At 37.5% G+C, this 20052-nt stretch overlaps 1 protein-coding gene across 2 annotated transcripts in view; it reads right to left on the reverse strand.

Annotated features, from left to right (window-relative positions):
• ZNF451 (zinc finger protein 451) overlaps positions 1-20052 on the reverse strand; it is an 85164-nt gene that overhangs the window by 49174 nt on the left and 15938 nt on the right. Inside the window, exon 4 of one of the 2 annotated variants that reach the window (XM_030841020.2) lies at positions 8744-8869. In XM_030841020.2, the coding sequence (XP_030696880.1) occupies positions 8744-8869 (126 nt within the window). Of the gene's footprint in view, positions 1-8743; positions 8870-20052 lie in introns of those variants that run through there. The other variant, XR_004036026.2, reaches the window with a different exon arrangement.

The raw sequence follows: 20052 nt of genomic DNA on the forward strand, positions 1-20052 counted from the left end.
AAATCCACAAATGCTGGATTTGCAAGAAATAGACCAGAATATTGAATGACCTACTTATCACTATAACAGGATATTCTATCAGCAAGGGTAAGTAGGGGGACAGGGAGATTCAAGATTTTACTCTGAAAAAAATCTTCTACACAACTTTGTTCTAAGTATGGCCATAGAATACTAATTTTCCAAAGATGTTAATATGCATTATATACATTTTTTAAAATTCTCTGTAATCAAATTTAGAACCATTGGTTTCAAAACAGAGTTCAAAAGGTCCCTTCTGTGTAGGACTTCCAAAACTTTGAAGTGCTAACACACGTGTGATTTTCCTTTCAGTGAATACACAGTATCCCAACTTGATAAGTCACCAAATTACTTTTTTGTTTCTCAAAGTGTATCCTATAGGATCAGTGCTCTGGATAACATGCCATGGGAAACAAAATTAGTTTATCCAAAGAAAGTAATATGGCAAGCCTCTGGTAGACTATAAAGACATTTTCTTACATACAAAATTAAACCATCTATCAGAAGAGTTCCCTACAAAAATCTTTAAAAAAAAAAACACCTTAAATTAAGTAAATATTTAATTAAGTAAATTTAACACCTTAAATTAAGTAAATTTAATTGAGATTAAATATTACTATATGCCAGCCAATAGCCTACTTATTTTAAACTACTGTCAGTAATTAAAAATAAGCAGGCTTTTTAAAAAGAAAGTTCTCTGGCATTTCTTACAATAGAATTTGAACTCTGTGGCCATACATAGTCAATGCTCAAAAAACATTTGCTGGCTAAAATCACCCCCAAATTAGTCACCCTTTTCCTGTCACCCAGCTATTTCCACACACCTTAGGGGTACATCCCTTCAGGCAAGTCATCTTAACTCCTGGAATATCAACAAGCAAAGCTGGTAACTGATCAACTAGTCAAGCACAACACATTATCTCTGAAAGTGATTTATCCAGTGAAGATTTTAACAAATTTTCTTTAAAACCTTTCCATCACAAAAGATGGACAATCCACTTTAACAGTGAGACACCAACAATTCACAAAGGCCTAGAAGAGCTGGAAAACATTTTCTACCATATTTTTAGTCACAGTTAACATCTACTAAAATTCTGCAAGAATGAGTTTTACTTTAGTTTCATTATCTTCCTTTCGGGTAGTTTTGTTTTCTTATTGTTTTCTGTCATCTAGTTTTAAAAAACAAGTTATACATAAGGAGAATCAAATAAGAAAAAAAAAGTCATGAATGAATAGCAAAAAATGAGCTAAAGTATCTGTGTGAGTCAGTTTCTTTCTTAGGAAAGAATGAAATCTAGATAAATTTATTCTTTACAATTGATAAACAAGAATTTCAAAGTTTAAAAAAACTTTCTCAAATGCTAAAGTCTTTAATACAATGAATGAAATTTACATGGGTAAAAGCTGAAACTACCCTTGAGAAAAACCCTACTTGTCATAGTGACTAACAGATTCTGAACTCATCTCAAATGCTTTATTACCTATGTGGTGTTAACACATCTGTAACATCTGATTTGGGAAAAGAAGTGAGCATACTGAGGAAATGGGCAGAAAGGGGGGACAACTTGCAAACCACTCCTCTCTCAAAGAGACTTTGCCCATGACCCATAAATAACACACTTAACATAGTCTGGGGAAAGGATCTTCCTTAAAATTGAATAGTGTTTTTGTTGTCATCTGTTTCTATGTATTTTTTTTAATTTCTTCTTTGATTTCTTCAGTGATCTCTTGGTTATTTAGTAGTGCACTGTTTGGCCTCTATGTATTTGTGTTTTTTTACAGCTTATTTTTCTGTAATTAATTTCCAATCTCATAGCGTTGTGGTCAGAAAAGATGCTTGATACAATTTCAACTTTCTTAAATTTTCCAAGGCTTGATTTGTGACCTAAGATGTGATCTATCCTGGAGAATGTTCTGTGTGCACTTGAGAAGCAAGTGTATTCCACCACTTTCAGGTGGAATGTCCTATAAATAACAATTGAATCTATCTTGTCTACTGCATCATTTAAAGCTTGTGTTTCCTTATTTATTTCCTGTTTGGATGATCTGTCCATTGGTGTAAGTGGAGTGTTAAAGTCCCCTACTATTATTGTGTTACTGTTGACTTCCCCTTTTATGGCTGTTAGCATTTGCCTTATGTATTGAGGTGCTCCTATGTTGGGTGCATAAATATTGGTAATTGTTATATCTTCTTCTTGGACTGATCCCTTGATCATTATGTAGTGTCCTTCCTTATCTCTTGTAACAGTCTTTATTTTAAAGTCTACTTTATCTGATACGAGTATTGCTACTCCAGCTTTCTTTTAATTTCCATTTGTGTGGAATATCTTTTTCCACTCCTTCACTTTCAGTCTGTATATGTTGCTAGGTCTGAAGTGGGTCTCTTGTAGACAGCATATATATGGGTCTTGTTTTTGTATACATTCAGCCAGTCTGTGTCTTTTGGTGGGAGCATTTAATCCATTTACATTCAAGGTTATTATCGATATGTATGTTCCTATTACCATTTTCTTAATTGTTTTGGGTTGGTTTTGTGGGTCTTTTTCTTCTCTTGTGCTTCCCGCCTACAGAAGTTCCTTTGGCACTTGTAAAGCTGGTTTGGTGGTGAATTCTCTTCCTTTTGCTTGTCTGTAAAGCTTTTGATTTCTCTATTGGATCTGAATGATATCCTTGCTGGTAAAGTAATCTTGGTTGTAGGTCTTTTTCTTTCATCACTTTAAGTACATCCTGCCACTCCCTTCTGGCCTGCAGAGTTTCTGCTGAAAAATCAGCTGATATTCTTATGGGGATTCCTTTGTATGTTATTCTTTGCTTTTCCCTTGCTGCTTTTAATATTTCTTCTTTGAATTTAATTTTTGTTAGTTTGATTAGTATGTGTCTTGGTGTGTTTCTCCTAGGGTTTACCCTGTATGGGACTCTGCACTTCCTGGACTTGGGTGACTATTTCCTTTCCCATGTTTAGGGAATTTTTTCACTATAATCTCTTTGAATATTTTCTCAAACCTTTCTTTTTCTCTTCTTCTTCTGGGACCCCTATAATCTGAATGTTGGTGTGTTTAGTGTTGTCCCAGAGGTCTCTGAGATTGTCTTCAATTCTTTTCATTCTTTTTGTTTTCTTCTGCTCCTTGGCAGTTATTTGCACCATTCTACCTTCCAGCTCACTTATTCGTTCTTCTGCCTCAGTTATTCTGTTATTGATTCCTTCTACGTATTTTTCATTTCAGTTATTGTGTTGTTCATCTCTGTTTGTTTGTTCTTTAGTTCTTCTAGATCTTTGTTAAACATTTCTTGCATTTTCTCAATCCGTGCCTCCATTCTATTTCCAAGATTCTGGATAATCTTTACTATCATTACACTGAGTTCTTTTTCAGGTAGGTTGCCTATTTCCTCTTCGATTATTTGGTCTTGTAGGTTTTTACTTGCTCTTTAATGTGTGACACATGTTTTTTGTCATCTCTTTTTTTTTTTTTTTTTGATGGTGGGAGTGTGTTCCTGTCTTACTAGTTGTTTGGCCTGAGGCTTCCAGCACTGGAGTTTGCAGGCTGTTGGGTAGAGCTGGGTCTTCGTGCTGAGATGAGGAGCTCTGGGAGACCTCACTCTGATGAATATTCCCTGGGGTCTGAGGTCCTCTGTTAGCCCAGTAGTTCAGATTCAGAGGCCCAAAACCTATGGGATGCAGCAAAAGCAGTTCTACAAGGGAAACTATAGCAATTCAAGCTCACCTCAAGAAAGAAGAAAAATCTCAAACGATCTAACCCTACACCTAAAGCAACTAAAGAAAGAATGAAGAAAACCCAAAATCAGTAGAAGGAAAGAAATCATGAAGATCAGAGCAGAAATAAATGAAATAGAAATGAAGAAAACAGTAGCAAAGAATAGCAAAACTAAAAGTTGGTTCTTTGAGAAGATAAACAAAATTGATAAAACTTTACCCAGACTCATCAAAAAAAAAGGGGGGGGGAGAACACAAATCAATAAAATTAGAAACAAAAGAGGAGAAATCACAACTGACACCGCAGAAATACAAAGGATTATAAGAGGCTAGTACAAACAACTATATGCCAATAAAATGGACAACCATGAAAAATGGACAAATTCTTGGAAAGGTACAATTTTCCAAGATTGAACCAGGAAGAATTAGAAAATATAAACAGACCTATCACAAGGAATGAAATTGAAACTGTAATTAAAAATCTTCCAACAGGGCTTCCCTGGTGGCGCAGTGGTTGGGAGTCCGCCTGCCGATGCAGGGGACACGGGTTTGTGCCCCGGTCCGGGAAGATCCCACATGCCGCGGAGCCGCTGGGCTCGTGAGCCATGGCCGCTGAGCCTGTGCGTCCGGAGCCTGTGCTCCGCAACGGGAGAGGCCACAGCAGTGAGAGGCCCACGTACCGCAAAAAAAAAATCTTCCAACAAACAAAGGTCCAGGACCAGATGGCTTCACAGGCAAATTCTATCAAATATTTAGCGAAGAGCTAACACCGATCCTTCTCAAACTCTTCCAAAAAACCGCAGAGGAACAAACACTCCCAAATTCGTTCTACGAGGCCACCATCACCCTGATACCAAAACCAAAGATGTCACAAAAAAAGAAAATTACAGACCAATATCACTGATGAACATAGATGCAAAAATCCCCAACAAAATACTACAAACAGAATCCAACAGCACATTAAAAGGATCATACACCATGATCAAGTAGGATTTATCCCAGGAATGCAAGGATTCGTCGATATATGCAAATCAATCAATGTGATACACCATATTAACAAATTAAGGAATAAAAACCATATGATCATCTCAACAGATGCAGAAAAAGCTTTTGACAAAATTCAACACCCATTTATGATAAAAACTCTCCAGAAAATGGGCATAGAGGGAACCTACCCCAACATAATTAAGGCCATATATGACAAACCCACAGCAAACATCATTCTCAATGGTGAAAAACTGAAAGCATTTCCACAAAGATCAGGAACAAGACAAGGATGTCCACTCTTGCCACTCTATTCAACATAGTTTTGGAATTCCTAGCCATGGCAATAAGAGAAGGAAAAGAAATAAAAGGAATACAAATTGGAAAAAAAGAAGTAAAACTGTCACTGTTTACAAATGACATGATACTATACATAGAAAATCCTAAAGATACCACCAGAAAATTACTAGAACTAATCAGTGAATTTGGTAAGGTTGCAGGATACAAAATTAATGCACAGAAATCTCTTGCATTACTATACGCTAACAAAAAATCAGAAAGAGAAATTAAGGAAACAATTCCATTTACCATAGCAACAAAAAGAATAAAATACCTAAGAATAAACTTACCTACGGAGGCAAAAGACCTATACTCAGAAAACTATAAAACACTGATGAAAGAAATCAAAGATGACATAAACAGATGAAGAAATATACCATGTTCTTGGATTGGAAGAATCAATATTGTGAAAATGACTATACTACCCTTAGCAATCTACAGATTCAGTGCAATCCCAACTGGATTCAGTGCAAACTACCAATGGCATTCTTCACAGAATTAGAACAAAATATTTTACAATTCGTATGGAAACACAAAAGACCCCAAATAGCCAAAGCAATCTTGAGAAAGAAAAACAGGGCTAGAGGAATCAGGCTCCCTGACTTCAAACTATACTACAAAGCTACAGTAATCAAGACATTATGGTACTGGCAAAAAAATAGAAATACAGATCAATGGAACAGGATAGAAAGCCCAGAGATAAACCCATGCACAATATGGTCACCTAATTTATGACAAAGGAGGCAAGAACAATACAATGGCGAAAAGACAGCCTCTTCAATAACTGGGGCTGGGAAAACTGGACAGCTACATGTAAAAGAATGAAATTAGAACAATACCAAACACCATATACAAAAATAAACTCAAAATGGATTAAATACCTAAATGTAAGACCAGACACTATAAAACTCTTAGAGAAAAACATAGGAAAAACACTCTTTGACATAAACCACAGCAAGATCTTTTTTGACCCACCTCCTAGAGTAATGAAAATAAAAACAAAAATAAACAAATGGGACCTAATTAAACTTAAAAGCTTCTGCACAGCAAAGGAAACCAAAAACAAGATGAAAAGATAACCCTCAGAATGGGAGAAAATATTTGCAAATGAAGCAACGGACAAAGGATTAATCTCCAAAGTATATAAACAGCTCATGCAGCTCAATATTAAAAAAGCAAACAACCCAATCAAAAAATGGGCAGAATACCTAAGTACACATTTCACCAAAGACATACAGATGGCAAAGAGGCACATGAATAGATACTCAACATCACTAATTATTAGAGAAATGCAAATCAAAACTACAATGAGGTATCACCTCGTAAGGGTCAGAACGGCCATCATCAAAAAATCTACAAACAATAAATGTTGGAGAGGGTGTGTAGAAAAGTGAACCCTTTTGCACTGTTGGTGGGAATGTAAATTTATACAGCCACTATGGAGAACAGCATGGAGGTTCTGTAAAAAAACTAAAAATAGAATTACCATATGACCCAGCAATCCCACTACTGGGCATATACCCTGAGAAAACCATAATTCAAAAAGACACAGGTACTCCAATGTTCATTGCAGCACTATTTACAATCGTCAGAACATGGAAACAACCTAAATGTCCAATGATAGATGAATGGATAAAGAAGTTGTGGTATGCATATATGATGGAATATTACTCAGCCATAAAAAGGAACAAAATTGGGTCATCTTTAGAGATGTGGATGGACCTAGAGTCTGTCATACAGAGTGAAGTAAGCCAGAAAGAGAAAAACAAATACCATATATTAACGCATATTACGTGGAATCTAAAAATGGTACAGAGGAACCTATTTTTAGGGCAGGAATAGAGATGTGGAGAACGGACTTGTGGACACAGTGAGGGGAACAGGAGGGTGGGACGAATTGAGAGATTAGGTTTGACATAAATATACTACCATGTGTAAAATACATAGCTAGTGGGAACCTGCTGTATAGCACAGGGAGCTCCCCTTGGTGCTCTGTGATGACCTAAATGGGTGGGTGAGAGGGAGGTCCGAGAGGGAGGGGAAACAGGTATACACATAGCTGATTCACTTCATCGTACAGCAGAAATTAACACATTGTAAAGCAATTTTGCTCAAAAAAAAAAAAAAAAAGATTTGATCATAATGAAACTAACACTGTAAATCAACTACACTCCAGTAAAAATTTAAAAAAAAAAAAAAATTGAATAGTGTCTCTACCAGGAAAGAATGAATCCTTTTTTTTAAAAAAGTATCACTAATTTAGGCTTCCCTGGTGGTGCAGTGGTTAAGAATCCACCTGCCAATGCAGGGGACACAGGTTCAAGCCCTGGTCCAGGAGGATCACACATGCCACGGAGCAACTAAGCCCATGCTCCACAACTACTGAGCCTGCGCTCTAGAGCCCGCAAGGCACAACTACTGAGCCCGTGTGCCACAACTACTGAAGCCTGTGCGCCTAGAACCTGTGTTCCGCAACAAGAGAAGCCACTGCAATGAGAAGCTCACGCACCGCAACGAAAGAGTAGACCCCACTCGCCACAACTAGAGAAAGCCCGTGTGCAGCAACGAAGACCCAAAGCAACCAAAAATAAAATAAATTTATAGAAAAAAAAAGTATCACTAATGTATTAAGCATTTTAAACATACAATTAGAATACTAAGCTCTAATTTAACTGGTATTACATTATAAAGTTAAAGTCCCCAAACAAAGCTACTTCTAAATTTAAAGAAGACTAATGTATTCTACATTAGATTAGGAGATACTAAAATAGAGGCAACAGAAATATATAAATTCCTTTATAATAAGCAATGGAACAAGGAATCAAAAACATACAAGGTAAAATTATGCCATGATTTCTACTTCCATTTTTAAACTCCCAGTAGGATTTTTTTTTACCCAACTTGCCAACATTCTACTCCTAACAGACATTTGGCAATATTGGGGAAGTTCTTTAAGGTAATTTCATTTGGTGCCTTCTAAAGCAAGTCAAGGGACTTCCCTGGCAGTCCAGTGGTTTAAGACTTCGCCTTCCAATGCAAGGGGTGCGGGTTCAATCCCTGATTGAGGAGCTAAGATCCTACATGCCTCGCGGCCAAAAAACCAAAACATAAAACGGAAGAAATATTATAACAAATTCAGTAAAGACTTTAAAAATGGTCCACATCAAAAAAAAAATCTTAAAAAAAATAAATAAAGCAAGTCAAGGTTTTAAAACGTTTATATCATGCAAGAGTCTAAATTAGGTTTCATTTTCCACGTAGTAGCTCTTCTACCACACTAATTCAATAATCTGAACGGAGAGGCTGAAGTGAAACTGGTCTGGCTGTACTTAGTAGAAAATAACCTTTCAACAGCTTCTATCTACAGAAGCCCTGATAAACTGTGATAAAGTAACTAGAAACCCTTAACTGCTCACCAGCTTAAGGAATCCCATGATTTTTAATTCCCAAAAATAAAGTCCACTTAATTCTATTTTTTCTTTTTTTGTCTGTATACATATATGAGCAGAATCCAACAAACAAAAACAAATGTAAAAGGCCGTCATGAATTACTACTAACTCAGTGAGCTATGCAGACTTCATGCTGAACTTGGATCCAATTATACATTTTTTGATTATACAAGAACCTCTTTAACTTTCTTATAAACAACTCTATAATCTGGTAAAATATCAGTTAAAACAGCCACATACCCTGAATGCTCTATTCTTCTCTTCTTTCTGCTGTTTCTCCACTTCAACATGGCGGGCTAGACGAGCCAGAGTCAAGGCGACTTTATCCTTCTGATGGTCAATATGGTCTTTATGCTTAACGTTATCCTATAATTGAAAAAACAAGTTTCATTCCTTCTAGTTAACAAAATTAGCTTTGGAATAACACAGATCCACTTACCAAAGAGTTACTGTACTAAAGAAGTATGGACACCAATGGGGGAAAGAGGCTGGGGGGGTGTGATGAATTGGGAGATTGGGACTGACATATATACACTAATATGTATAAAATGGATAACTAATAAGAACCTGCTGTATAAAAAAATAAATAAAATAAAATTCAAAAAAAGAACTATTTACTTTTTTAATTTAATTTTTATTTTATATTGGAGTATAGTTGATTTACAATGTTGTGTTAGTTTCAGGTGTACAACAAAGTGGTTCATTTATATTGATACATATATCCATTCTTTTTCAGATTATTTTCCCCCACAGGTTATTACAGTATACTGAGTACAGTTCCCTGTGCTATACAGTGGGTCCTTGTTGATTAAGGAACTAATTACTTTTATCATTATCAAATTTCTAAGAACCTGTTTTGTTTATGTTTTAAAATTGTGGTATTTTGTAGGACAGCCAGTCACCCACCAGCATCTTTGTTTTTCAAAAAGTTACATAACCTATTAATCATCCTTATTTACTTTATGATCATCTGGATATTGAAAAGTTTGGCATTGCTTTGCTCTGAGCCCATAAGGTAATGCCAAGCCATTGGTCCACCCCCTAAAAGTCTAATAGCACCAACCCCCTTGGTTCTGGCTTTTCAGCAATTCCTAGACAGTATTTATGTAAGAAAAATTATTGATTAAAAAGAATACCTCTAACTTCTGTTTTCTGGCTCAACATGTAAAGAATGAACTTAGAAGTCACCACTCCATCCTAACAAGTTAAAAGCTTGAAACAAACTGTAAAATTAACAGCCTCTCTTAGATCCACCATAGAAGTGAGGTCACAGTGTAAGTGACTGATGCAAAAATGGGAGAGACAGAGGGGCAGATACAGAGAATCACAACTGAGTGGAGCAGAAACCCAGGGTGGAAACCTCAGCAGGACCAGTGCTGGGGAGGAAAACCTGAACTGTAACTGACCAAGTGCTGGAAGCTCAGTGTTGTCAAGTATTAACAAGACTTAAACTCCAGGGGGACCCAGTCAAGGAAGGGGACCTTACTCTTTTTGTGAGTTTACCTTCAAAAGCTCTACCAGGTTCTCACAGTGACGACTGGAGAAAAATCCCACCTTGTTTCCAGCAGGGGGAGAAGAAAAGTAAGCATTTCAAAATATGTCAGAGTGTTCTGTCCTTAACGATGCCTGGTCTCAAGAGAAACTACTTCAAGAGAGCCTGACCGACCTGGGAGACGGGAATTAGGCCATTTCAGGCCACTGCAGCCACCCTCCCAGGTGAGGGGAAGGCCTGAGAAGCACCACCGGGTTCCCAGTCCAGGCGCACAGGCTCTCCAAGGCTGAGACCAGGCACACAGAGCACCACCACTCCCCCAGCCTTACCACTCATCACTAAAGGCCTGTTTACCAAAGTTCCCTCGACCCACGACAGCATGCCCAACTTTCAACAAGAAAATTACAAGGATACCAAAGGGCAAAAAACACAGTTTGAAGAGTCAGAGTGAGCAAAGAATGGTAGATCTGGCAAAGATGTTGGAATTATCAGACCAGGAATTTAAAACCACCATGATCACTATGCTGAGGGCACTGATGGAAAAAATAGACAACCTGTAAGAACAGATGTGTAATGTAAGAGAGATGGAAATCCTGAGAACCAGAAAGAAATCAGAGATCAAAAACACCACAACAGAAATGAACAGTGCCTTTCATGGCTCACCAGCAGACTGCACACCACCAAGGAAAGAATCTGCGTGCCTGAGAATATGTCAACAGAAACTTCCAAAACTGGAAGACAAAGAGAAAAAAGACTGAAAAAAAAAAAAAAACCAGAATATCCAAAAACTGTTACAAAAGATGTATGCATAATGGGAATACCAGGGGAAGAAAGAGAGAAAGGAACAGAGGAACTATTTGACGCAATAACGACCAATAATTTCCCCAAATTAATGTCAGACACCAAACCACAAATCAAGGAAGAAATAAAACCCTCTTTCTTTGCAGAAGAAATGCTCTTCCTAAGAAAAACAACATGCAAATAAACCACACAGTAGTTAGGAGTGAAGTAAACTGTGTTATGAGATATTTATAACAGCTTTATTCATAAACTTTATTTGTAACAGCTTTATTCATAAGCAACAAAGCACCCTTAGTAGGTTAATGGATAAACTGTATACATCCAGATGATGGAATATTATTCAGTGCTAAAAAGAAATGAGCTACCAAGCCATGAAAAGACATGGAGGAATACCTAAATACATATTACTAGATGAAAGTAGCCAATCTGAAAAGGCTATTTACTGTATGGTTCCAACTATATGGCATCCTGGAAAAGGCAAAACTATGGTGACAGTAAAAAAAGATCAGTGGTTGCCAGGGGTTAGGGGAGAGGGAGGGATGAATTGGCAGGGTACAGAGGATTTTTAGGGTAGGAAATCTATTCTATATGACACTATAAAGGTAGATACCTTATTACATTTGTCCAAACCCATAGAATGTACAGCACCAAGAGTGAACCCGAATGCAAACTACAGACTTTGGGTAATAACGTGTCACCATAGGCTCACGGATTATTCCAAATGTACTACTATGTTGGGGGAAGTTGATAATGGGGGAAGCTTTATTGAGGGGTGGGGAGGTATATGGGAGATCTCTTCCTCTTTTTTTTTTTTTTTTTTTTTGCTGTGAACCTAAAACTTTTCTAAAACATAAACTCTATTAAAAATGTTTTTCTAGGGCTTCCCTGGTGGCACAGTGGTTGAGAATCTGCCTGCCAATGCAGGGGACACGGGTTCAAGCCCTGGTCTGGGAAGATCCCACATGCCACGGAGCAACTGGGCCCGTGAGGCACAATTACTGAGCCTGCGCGTCTGGAGCCTGTGCTCCGCAACAAGAGAGGCCGCGATAGTGAGAGGCCTGCGCACCGCAATGAAGAGTAGCCCCCGCTTGCCACAACTAGAGAAAGCCCTCGCACAGAAACTAAGACCCAACACAGCCATAAATAAATAAATAAATAAATAAATTTAAATCATATGGGCTTCTATTAAAAAAAAAATGTTTTTCTAGGGACTTCCCTGGTGGTCTAGTGGGTAAGACTCCACGCTTTCAATGCAGGGGCCCAGGGTTTGATCCCTGGTCGGGGAACTAGATCCCGCGTGCGGCAACTAAGAGTCTGCATGCTCTAACGAAGATCCCGCATGTCACAACTAAGACCTGGCACAGCATGCATGCATAAATAAATAAATAAATATTAAATAAATATAAATAAATTTTTTTAATGTTATTCTACCAGAAAGATTGTGTTACTAACGAAAATATCCCTTTTTAGGCAAATCAATCATATATGTACAACCCAAATTTTATCTAAATTGGGACATAGTTGCATCAACCAAATCAAACAGCAGGTGTGATTTTCCAAGTACACAGAAGTTCCACTGAAGTGAGCATATGTAACAAGGCCGAGGTGGTATTTTTAGTACAAGGCTACATCATTGCAGTAAAGAATGTTCACAGGATCACTTTGGGTAGAAGTAGTCCCAAACTAACTTTCTGACCACTTGGCCAGCCTATACCACTGCATCAGGTAGCAGGTGGCATCTTACCAACTTCAAAATGTCCTTTTACAAGTCATAAGACAATGCAGCTTACTAAAAATGATAGTCATAAAAATTTATTTATCTGAGCTCTGATCCTGAGATAAGTTTATCTCTGTCTTAAAAGCAAATGAAATTTACTCTTTGGGAAGATAAAAAATTGATCTCTTTAAAATGTGGGTACTACCTTGAGAAGAAAATGTAGCGGAGCACAGGCTCCGGATGCGCAGGCTCAGCGGCCATGGCTCACGGGCCTAGCCGCTCCGCGGCATGTGGGATCTTCCCAGACCGGGGCACGAACCCATGTCCCCTGCATCGGCAGGTGGACTCTCAACCACTGCGCCACCAGGGAAGCCCTAAAAGAATTTTTAATTTAAGGAAGTTAACAGTATTTAAACATGGACCTATAGTGTGTTAGTTTTCCTGACAGAGATGACATTTTATTTAAGTTTTAAACGCTAGCAAAAGTCATGCTTGGAAGGTCAGGTAAACCAAGGTCATGTTAACACATGAGGTAGACAAGGTGCAAATTAGGATTTACTGACAAAATATGTTGTTGTGTCACAACAATGTGAATATTCTGGAGACAGGAAGAAGGCCATGTTTTGGGTTGATTAAGGTTAATTAACGTAATTAAGGTAATCCTAATCCAGGAAGAGTTACCTTGAATTGATGGTTCCACTATCATTTTACGTTTTCCCAAACCACGACAAAATAACCATTCTGAATTACTTCCCAAGTTATACTCATTCAGGAAAACTTTACATAATATTTATTCTTCTTAAGGTTTACATTAAAGCACAAGTAATGATCCTCTGATTTACACTGTAAATTATAAACTCTGGATGCAAAGCTAAATGAAAACTAATGCCAGAAATACAGCAATTATATATCCTACAGGAAAAATTTTTAGTAATCCACTAGTCAAAATGTAAGTATGCTCCTAAAACTTTACCCCCTTCAAGCTATATACATATGCTAGGAAGATAAATTATTTAGCCCTTTAATCAACATTTAAACTTTTGTTTGGATCTCAACTTCATTCTAAAATTAATCTCTAGCCCTAGAACTTTACCTTTTAAAGGTCAAGTAAGTATAACCTGTTGGTATTATTGTTAAAATTATTTTTCTTATATTTAGCTATCAGTAGCCTGTTGTCTTTTATTTAACTATATGGTTATGTCAAAACAGGATTACTTATGTTATTTCTAATTAATTCTGCTGATCTGTTTGTTAACTTTCATGACTTTGAAGGGCTCAAAAGACCTTATGGCCCTGATGCTTTCTGAAAACAAAAGGCATTCAGAATTGTGTTTGGTCTCCTTCTCCTTCCCCTCTAAGGTGGGTTAGTTTCCAGGAAAAAAAAGAAAAAAAAGAACTCTGGCTACCTACACTGAAAGCAGAAAAGCAGATCTGAGAGACAATCTGTTGTGAGTAGATGAAAAGAAATGGTAGCTAGAGAAAGGAAGAACTTCAGCTTTGAAATCTTTGCCATTTAAAAATGACAAAATGGAAGTACTTTAAACAAGAATGTGTTAAAGAGGAAAGAAATTAAGCATGTGCAGCAGGGTGATATTCATTTGATATTTTTCCATCACAGACTTGGGTTTGGGAATCAAGGTTGCTGGTTAAAGCCAGGCATGAGTAATAGGTTATCTATGAACACTCACTCTCTCCAGAAAGCCAAGTCCCTGGGATTTCCATTGTTAGTGATCCAAAATGAGGGCTGGCCTCAGATCTCACTGAATTATATTCTTCTGTGGTTCTGGAAGAACATATCGGCATTGGAAAAACAGAGGGATCATTGATATTAAAATGCATGTTAGCGATTTAACCCATTAGGTCACAGAAGGCCTTATTTTGCACAGAAGTTTAACTGGTAATTCAAAGAATCAATATGTTCAGAAATAGGTTTTAACTGATCAGAACATGGGGGAAAAACTTACTGCAGGCCACCTTGTTACTCACCCAACTGCAGAACCAAAGCTACAGTACTGTCAGAATATGGGCAGAAAGTGAACTGATTTCAGGCTACATGAAAATGTCTTAAATGTTTCCTGTAGAACTAAGATGAAAAGGGGCCAATGTATCTTTCAGTTTGCGAATTTCCACCATTCCCTTAGTGCCACAATGCTGAATTGTAATTTAATGTGAAATCACAAAATTCCAGGACTCTTCTTAGGCTATATTTGCCAATCTCCCCCAAAGCCTATAGTCTAAAGAAGCTTTTAGGCCCTTGGAGTTTTTCTAAGGGAGGTCAGGCTTTCAGATATGTAACTTCTCAAACTAGAAATGGAATTGGCTCCCAATGGTAAGAATAATGGGCTCTCAGTTTCATTTAGAATGTTAGCAGCTACAGATCTTCAGTCATCCTTCTTGAAGCACTTGTTGTGATTACCCTGGATTAACTTCTATATTAAATACTACTAAAGAGTAATATTAAAGAGTCCACAATGATAGCAAATGACCAGCAAGAAAGTGTATCCGTCGCTCAGTTATCTGGGGGGAGAAGCATAGGAAAGGAAAGTCCTAAGAAATATATTGGGGAGGGGAGAGTCTCTATTTGCCTCTCTCTCTCTCTCTCTCTCTCTCTCCCCCCCCTCCCCCCCCATATATATAAATTATTTTGGCCGTGCCACATGGCATGCAGGATCTTAGTTCCCTGACCAGAGATCAAACCCGCACCCCCTGCAGTGGTAGCGTGGAGTCTTAACCACTGGACTACCAGGGAAGTCCCTATTTGCCAATATTTTAGATCACTTCTCTGAGTTAGTTTTTCTTCCATACCTACCCGCTCCCATTGGGGAAGTTTGTGGGGTCCTAACAATTAAGGAGAAAGCTGTAAAGCCAGAAAAGGTTAAAGAGCAGATTCTAGTTCAGTCCCTATGAAATTTTTTTTAACTAAAATGATGGTTTTAAAAAATGGGAAGCAGAGGTATGATTCCAATGACATAGTCCAACATACCAAAATCCGTGGGTGATCAGGAGTTGGAAGGTTACAAAATGAGGGCCACACTGGGTACAGGAAGGAAAGCTGTTCCAGAACCTCAGAAGCCAGGTTAATATGGCCTTTCCCTGCAACCCTGTCTATGCTCACCCCTGGACACTACGAAATTCTTATATACAAAGCAAATTTGGGTTGTGTCCTAGAAATGACAGCAGATTAAGGATACTGGTTATATCTGAGTGCACATATCCATGAAAGCTAAGCATATTTAGCAGAAAATAAGCAAGAATTCTTCTGTTTTAGAGGACAATGTTTATCTTTTAATGGAGCTTGCCAGTCACAGCAAAAATTCCAAGTCCAGAAATAGATAACCTGGGTGGGAAGGGAAGAGGGCTTTCTTCTGATATCTAATCTGTAATAGTGGGATTCAGTGGGTCTCTATAATTGGGGAGGGGACAGGGGAGGAAGGAAAGCCTGATATAGAATTCCCTTATTTTGTCAAGTAAGGGTATTTTTAAAAAAGGAACTAATATCAATGGTCAGCATTGTGACTTTTTATTTCATAAGAATGAAGACACAAACTTGAGCTAATACTTCAAAATTTCCCTCAGTAGTCTCATTATTGAATAAACTTAACCTTGTGAAAACTAGTTGCACTGTCCTGATTTTTCTCTTTTTGCTACAAATAACCACTTCAAACTTGAAATCAGTTCAAGTGAACGTGAAAACGGTTCTGGCCATGGACTCACAATCTTGCTCATAAAAGATCATCAGGAATAATGTCCAATGAAAATTCTACTATTTAGGCAAAAATTTTACCAAAGCAATTAATACTTTCATATACTAATCAAGTTTAATGAGGTAACAAAGATTTCCTGGAAACTATTAAAATTTCTAACATTGCTATGGAACTGTGACCTGCTATGTGAACCATAAAATAAATGCATACCAAATCTTTAAATAAGCAAATTAATGACACAGCACAAAATCCCACTTGTCAATGAAGCTATAACGTATATATTTCAATGTCTTTTTTCCACATCATTAGTATTTGTTTTTAAGTGAAAATGATCCCATTTTTTGTAAAAATATTTAGAAGAAACCAAATCTAGAAGGCTATAAATCAAAATGTTAACAGTAGTTATTTCTGTCTAGAGGGTTTCTTTTTCCTTTTTAAATCTCTATTTTCTAATATTTCTGCATTAGAATATGCTATAAAATTGTTAAGAAAATTTTAATTACTAATGAACAAGACTGTATAAAGACAAAAAGTCTCGAGGATCTCAATCTTTTGTTTGGAAATGTAATGAATTTGGCTTAAATCACTACTTTTTGCCTTTTAAAAATATAAGTTTAACATGTATCCTTCATAAACGCAAATGGAAATTTTGTCTCTAAAAGGAACATAATGTTGTATATAACTTTTTCCCTCCAGGTTTCTTTCTGTATCTAGAAGTGCAATGACTGGATTACATTATTGCCTAAACATAACAGAAACAGGTATTAATCAAGAATTAGGGCAAGCCATTTTCAGTTCAACAGGCTGAACAGAATTCCTGAAACAACTGCTTTACTTCATACAAACTCCAGTTTCAAAGCCTATTTCTCATTGCCCATCCCTTCAAAGCTTGGGTCTCTAGTTTGGTCTTAGAGGTTTACACTCCCAGAATAAGTTCTGTTTACCAGAATCTCCTTGTACCCAACCACACCCCAAATAACATTTTGAAAAACAACAATTTTTCTCAAGAATTTTATATTCAAATACAGATAGAACATAAGAGATAAACCCAGCAAAGCTGTACAATATTTATTTACCATCTCCAGCAGCAAAGCTTTAAAACCAGGAAACAACCCTTTTGTACAAAGCAATCTCCTTCCCACCCCCAAACTGGTTAGTCTTTACAAATACAAAGTACATGGAACATATGCCTTATAGGAACAAATTTTAAAACATACATATAGATATACACCATTCTGTAAAGTACTACTCAGTGAAGAAGGTTCGTACCACCAAACCTCTTCAATAAGATTCTTCCTACAATGTCTTTTGGGTTAATTACCAATATCTATATTTGTAAAATTCTCCTCCTAGGCAGAATGATTTTGATTCTCTTTAGACACAGGACCCCCCCCCAACCCCCCAAAAAACAACCTTGGAACTTAGGAGAATTTTTTAGTATCTCCTACAATGAAGCTGTGACAAAACAAAAGGGAGTTACAATGTTTCAACCCTTAGTGCCACTGCTCTACCTCTGGCACAGTAAGAAAAGAAAGAATTGTGGAGAGAGATAAGAAAAGGTGAAAGTAGCAACCAGAGCAAGGAAAGAAACTCAAAGCAGAGAAAAAACAAAAAGGAAGTTGACAAAACGTGCTCTAGGTGCTGCGGGAGATGCCACTGGCACAAGGTTCACAGGCCCTGTGCAACACATCTCCAATCTCCTAAAAAGCAACATTTTTTGAAGAAATACCTTCATTTTCTCCAAGTCCACGCTCAAATTATCTGTAAGCCAATGCACAGGGAAACAAGCCACACTGAGCTGCAGTGAGGAACATGGCCCACAGGTGGTCCTGCAGTGTGCACCTGCCCACCATGATGGAATGCCCCTCCCTCTTCAGCAGCAGCATCCTGTTCATCACCAAATCTGTTCTCCCACAGGGCCCCAGTTTGTTGTCACTGCTGGAGCCGTCCCTGGGGCTAGAGGTGTACTGATGGAGAGCTTTCCTTTGGCTCAGTTCAAGGAAAAAAAGGAACTGCCTAGATGTCCATAGTGGACAAAGAAACTTCTAGACAGACTACTTCTACGACCTTACAAGTAATGGCTATGTATCTTAGTACACTTGGAATAGGTAGGAACCAATACATTCTCATGTACATTTATCCTTTCTTCAACCTCATCTCCTCCAATTGCGCCCATAGCGGCTGTTCCTTATAATTCTGAAAAACCAGATACACGATGTTCCCCACACTCATGCACACACTGATTCCTTCACCTGAATGTCTGGCTCCTGTTTCTCCACTAGCCCAATCCCGTTCCAATCCCGTTCCAAACCACAGCTCAAGCATCTGGTAAGAAAAGTTTTCCTGGACCACTTCAGATGGCCCTCTCTTTTGTTCCAACCTCATCATAGGCATTCCTCTAAATAGAACAATTACACTGTGTTGGTATTTCTTTCTCAAGAGAATATACCATCTCTTATTAACTCCCAGTATCCACAGACCTTCCTCAGGGCCTGCTTGCACATAGCAGGTACTGATTGTTTCCATCAGAGACACAAAATGACTAAATACCATCCATCAAAAATTGTATACACATACCTATACATTCTAGCTCTTCATTCTACATTATTTTTAATTTTTTTCTTATTGTTTATTATGAGCATTTCTTAGCTTGCACTTAAGAGACTATTTTATTTTAAATACATCTTTCAATGACTTAATCCATTGTTGGGCTTGTATTATATGTAGCTTAATGGTTCAGCCTTAAAAAAAACTGTAAACAAGGGGAACATGACATGATGACATGAAATGAACTATTATATACTATTAAATACGTCTTAAGGTATATTTGTATTTATATCCAATACCATCCCACAGTTATGAGAAATCTACAAATGTGGGTAGAAACAGCATAACCACTATAGAAAGGAAATTTGTATCAGGCTTTCAAGTTCCAGGCATTATTACCTCATTTGAGAGTAGGAAAACTTAGTCTCAGAGAATAAGTGACTTGTTAATACTCAGATTAAGATCTCTGGAATTCAAATACCATGTGCTTAGCATTCCACCTTCCTTTCATTAAGCCAGTATCCTCAAGACATCAGTTAAAAAAAAATTTAAGTGTATATCTGAAACAAAAAGCGTATAACGAACAAAAGAGGTACAACAAAGAAAAACACAAGCATCAAGAACTATGACTGAAATGATCAGTGCTGAAAATGAATGGGACACAAATAAGAAATCCATGAAACAGAAGCCAACGACAACATATCCAGAAATCATCTCAGTCCAGCACAGTGAAAACTCAATGTGAGAATGAAGGTTAGGGTTTCTGACTGGACAAGTGAAATAACCAGGAATTAGTTAATAAAGACATCAAGTAATAAGGGATAAGAGTACGGCCATAAACACAAAATCCAGGGAAGGGTAGTTATTTGACAAATTACCTTCTCAGAGAGGTTAAGATTTGAGTGGCGTCTTGAAAGACAAAAGAAGGCCACTGAGTACACATTGAATTGAAACTTGGAGGAACAGTGTATATTCAAAGCTCACCACTTGAGCAAATTGTTTAATATAAGTTCCATTTCCTTATCTGCAAAATAAGAGTGCATTTCTGCCTCAAGAGTCCCTTGCAACCAACAGACAGCCTGGTACGTATACGTTCTATCAATAGAGGCTCTCTCCTCTAATCCTTCCCAGGTAGGAAGATGCCAATTAGACCCAATACTATCAAAGAGCTTCCAACATCTGTCAAAATATATTTCTGTCAAAAGCAAAAGAAAACAGGAGCTGTTATAAACCATTAGGCAAAGACCAACACGCATTCGAACCTGTGTTAAGAATCTAAATGAAACTA

This window comes from Globicephala melas, chromosome 11 (assembly GCF_963455315.2).
Source record: "Globicephala melas chromosome 11, mGloMel1.2, whole genome shotgun sequence".
Classification (NCBI taxonomy): Eukaryota; Metazoa; Chordata; class Mammalia; order Artiodactyla; family Delphinidae; genus Globicephala; species Globicephala melas.